The sequence below is a fragment of the Colobus angolensis genome, unplaced genomic scaffold (genome assembly GCF_000951035.1).
Source record: "Colobus angolensis palliatus isolate OR3802 unplaced genomic scaffold, Cang.pa_1.0 Scaffold24, whole genome shotgun sequence".
Lineage (NCBI taxonomy): Eukaryota > Metazoa > Chordata > Mammalia > Primates > Cercopithecidae > Colobus > Colobus angolensis.
In genome coordinates, this window is record NW_012115599.1 from 2871939 (window position 1) to 2875695 (window position 3757).

General features: G+C 55.5%; 1 protein-coding gene across 2 annotated transcripts in view; it reads right to left on the minus strand.

Annotated features, from left to right (window-relative positions):
• Window positions 1–3757, minus strand: part of ATP6V1B1 (ATPase, H+ transporting, lysosomal 56/58kDa, V1 subunit B1) — a 28564-nt gene that overhangs the window by 19821 nt on the left and 4986 nt on the right. For both annotated transcript variants that reach the window (XM_011945214.1, XM_011945213.1), the window contains exon 2: window positions 1044–1099. In XM_011945214.1, coding sequence (XP_011800604.1) covers window positions 1044–1099 — 56 coding nt within the window. The remainder of the gene's footprint in view (window positions 1–1043; window positions 1100–3757) is intronic.

A 3757-nucleotide genomic window follows, 5' to 3' on the forward strand; every position in this document is an offset into this window, starting at 1 on the left:
GAGCTTGCAGTGAGCAGAGATTGCACCACTGCACTCCAGCCTGGGCGACAGAGTGAGACTCTGTCTCAAAAAAAAAAAGAAAAGAAAAGAAAAGAAAAGACCTGTAAGCTGAGGGCACTGGGGAGCCCTAGGCGAATTTGATGCAAGGGTCAGGTCTGAAAGGCTGGAGGATGGAAGGAGGATAGGAGGGTGCCAGGCTGGGAGCCCAAGGCCATTGCCATAACAAGGTAGCAGTGGGGCGGGAGGGAGCTACAGACATGGGTGCTGGCAGGTGTGGGGTCTGGGACAAGCGGGTTCAAAGGGGCCCTGAGACTTCCAGTTTGCTCAGCTAGGAGGTGGGGTGGGAGGCTGAGGGATTGGGGCTGGTTGGTGGAGGAAGTATAAGAGAGTGATCTTGTACCTTTGCAGGGCTCTTTATGGCTCAAGAATTCCCAACCCCAGGACTCAAGATACTGTCAGTGTCTGCCAGTTTCCCAGGGGCTACAAAGTAGCCCACAGCCCACTTACTTTTGGTGGGGCCACTTCACTTCCCACCCATGTTGCTGAGACTGAGATATTCCAAAGGCCTTTGGAAGTCATCAAGATCCCTAGAAATTTTAGTTGGCATTGACTCGCCACCTCCTCCTCTTTCCCCTTAAAAGAAGATCCTGTGAGAGTTGCGGGTGGGGAGAGTATAGCCCTCGAGGAGGTTAGGTGCAACCGTGCTATGGTCCAGCCTTCCTCTGAGGTTAGGTACACCCATGCCACTGATGGGGAAACGGAGGAAGGACAACTCATTAGGGGTAGAAGCAAGTTTCCCAAGGCCCAGGGCTGGGCTTCCATGGGTTTTTATGGTTTTTACTGAAAAGGCAGGGAGGAGAAAGCTTGGATGGCTGCGGATACAGCTAGGGTAGGAGAGCGGGAGTGGGTGCCTGGACGGAGAGAATAGAGCAGGCCCTGGGGGCCATGGAGGGGAAGGGTAATTTAGAAGAAATCCTGCAGGGCAGGGGAGAGGCACCCTGGGATTTGGCCTTAGTGCCAGGGAGGCGGCGGAAGAGTCTTACCTTGACCCGGTCCAGCACCACCAGAGGCCCGTTCACGCTGCACACAGTCCTGTAGGCTGGGGGAGGGGCAGGGGTGAGGAGGGGTCTTACCCCAAACACCTGCTCACACACACAGAGGCATCCTCCGCCTTCCCTTCCTCTCCACACCCCACCTCCTTCCCAGCCTGGGCTGTCAGGGTCATTAGCTGTGACAGGGCCAGCCACCATTGCTGTAAGGGTCATGCCCCTGCCCGCAGGGCCCCCGCTGCTCGGACACCTGCAGGAGGCTGGGGGAGGGCCGGGCAGAGGGCAGAGGCCTCCTCAGAGTCCGCCCCCATCACACAGAGGCCTCTCATCCCTGGGGCTCCTTCCCCTCTGGCTTCAACCCCCACCTCACCCACTCCATCCTCTCTCACTCCAAACATTTTCCAAAAGTTCCTGGACCCCGGCTGTGGCCGAAAAGTGCCCTCCTCTGCCCTCACCAGGACTGTGTGTGTGTGGTGTGTAGGGGGTGCAGGTGTCAGTGAGAAAAACCAAATGGGGCCTCTGCTCTCATCACAAGGTTCCTGGACTCCCCAGGCTCACTGGGTGCTCAGCATGGGAGCGGAGGGAGTGAAAAGGCAGGGGAAGGAGGGAAATGCCTGCAGATGTGGCAGCTGCAGAGACCCACACATGGGAAATGAGCTCAGCTTGCAGAGGGAATTGCGTTAGATGTCAAGAAATACTTCCAAACTCCCATAGAAGAAGCTGTGGACTGGCAGGAGGCAAGCCTAGTTTTGGTTCTGCTAGAGGCTGGCTGAGAGACCTGGGACAGTCCCTTGCCCATAGTCCTGGGATACCAGTGCCCTTCTCTGCGGTTCTTGTGATGCACCAATGAGATGAGACACCTGAAATGAAGGCACTTGGCAAGGTGGGCATGGGGCCTGTGAGGCCACTAGGTCAGTCACAGGCTGGCAGGATGCAGAGGGGAGTGGCCCAACCCCTCTTTCACAGGCAAGGAAAATGGGGCCCAGAAGTGTGAGAAGCCTTGGCCAGGGCCACACAGCACATCTGTGGCAGAGCTGGAGCTGGGACCCCGCCTTGTGCTTCTTGCTGGACCACACTGGTTCTCGGCTCACTTACCCTCCTGCTTTGGACAAGCCTGGCCCCAAGCCACCACATGCTAAAGAAAAACCAAAAGTCCCTCCCCTTTCCAATCTGGATATCTGTGGTCAAACTTCTTATTTTTGTTTGATCTAAGCTCTTTTCACCAGGACTTGAACTAGGAAGACCGACTGGGCACAGTGATTCTTGCACAGATCTTTACAAGGATCCTCCAAGTGTAAGAACCATTTGGAAAACTCCGGGCCTCGAGGACAGCCAGAGAAGACAAGTTCAACTTGCACTTTGCCATAGCAGGGGGCCTCCCCCAGTTCCCTGCCTTCAGACCTACCTTACAGACCTGACTGGCCTGCACCTGAGCCACCCTCTTCTTCCTTCCTATTCCCACCAAGGAGGTGTCCCTGCTTCCTTCATAGCGGGTCCTTCCCCTGCACTGGGAAACAGGCGCTAGAGATGACTCCATGGGGTGAAGGACCAGAGCCTCCTTGCCTCTCTCCCTCTTTCCTCTCTTGTCTTCCCATGAAGCTCTGATGTTTCCAGTCCTAAAGAAACCTCGCTCAGTCCCAGTCCTTCTCCAGCTCCTCCCCTCACAAGCATGGCCCCCACTGCTGGCTTTCCTTCCCCACCTTCCACCCTCTCCTTGGCCCTATCAGCTCTGGCTTCAGTGGTCTCCGATGGCTACACTCAGAGCCCGGGCACGCTGCCCTCTGGAAGGTCTCCTCTGGGGCCGCCCATCAGCCTCCTCTGAAGACTCACTCACACTCCTCACTCTCAGACCTTTGGGTGCCAGAGGACTTCAAGGTTTGGCCTGGCTCTCCACTTCTCCCTCTCCTTTCCTCTGAGATCTGCTTTCTTCCTTCCCTCCCCGCTTCCTTTCTTCAAGCATATCTACTGCATGGATGCCTTCTATGTACTAAGCGAGGCAAATGAAAGTGACAAATGAAAATATGAAGTGCCTACAGGCTAAAAGAAGGATACAGAGCAAATAACATAATTACAGACTGCAGTGGGTGCTCCTAAGGGAAAGATCAGGATGGGTGAACGAGAGTGGGAGGGAAGACCAGACTGGGTGCGCTTGGAGGAAGCATCTTACGGGAAGAGCTGTTTGAGCTGAGCCTTCAGGGTCAAGGGGTGCCAGCCCCCAGGGAGCTAGGGAAAGGACACTTCCGGCAGAGGTGAGAAAGAACTCATTCAGGGCCTTTGGGGAACAGAAAGAGGGGTAGTGGGCTGGCATGCACAGGCTCACGTCAGGTGCAGTAAGACCTGTCACCTCCAAGAGGGCAAGACATCATCTGTGGCGCTCATCGTGGTGTCCCACTTCGTGGAATAGTGCCGGGAATATGGTACACACTAAAGAAATATTTGGACAGGTACAGTGGCTCACGCCTGTAGTCCCAGCACTTTGGGAGGCTGAGGTGTGTGGATCGCTTGAGCCCAGGAGTTTGAGACTAGCAATATGGTGAAGCCCCATCTCTACAGAACATTAAAAAATTAGCCGGGCATGGAGGAACATGCCTGTGGTCCTAGCTCTCAGGAGGCTGAGGTGGGAGGATCACCTGAGCCCAGGGAGGTTGAGGCTGCAGTGAGCTCTGATCACGCTATTATTGCACTCCAGCCTGGGTGACAGAGTAAGA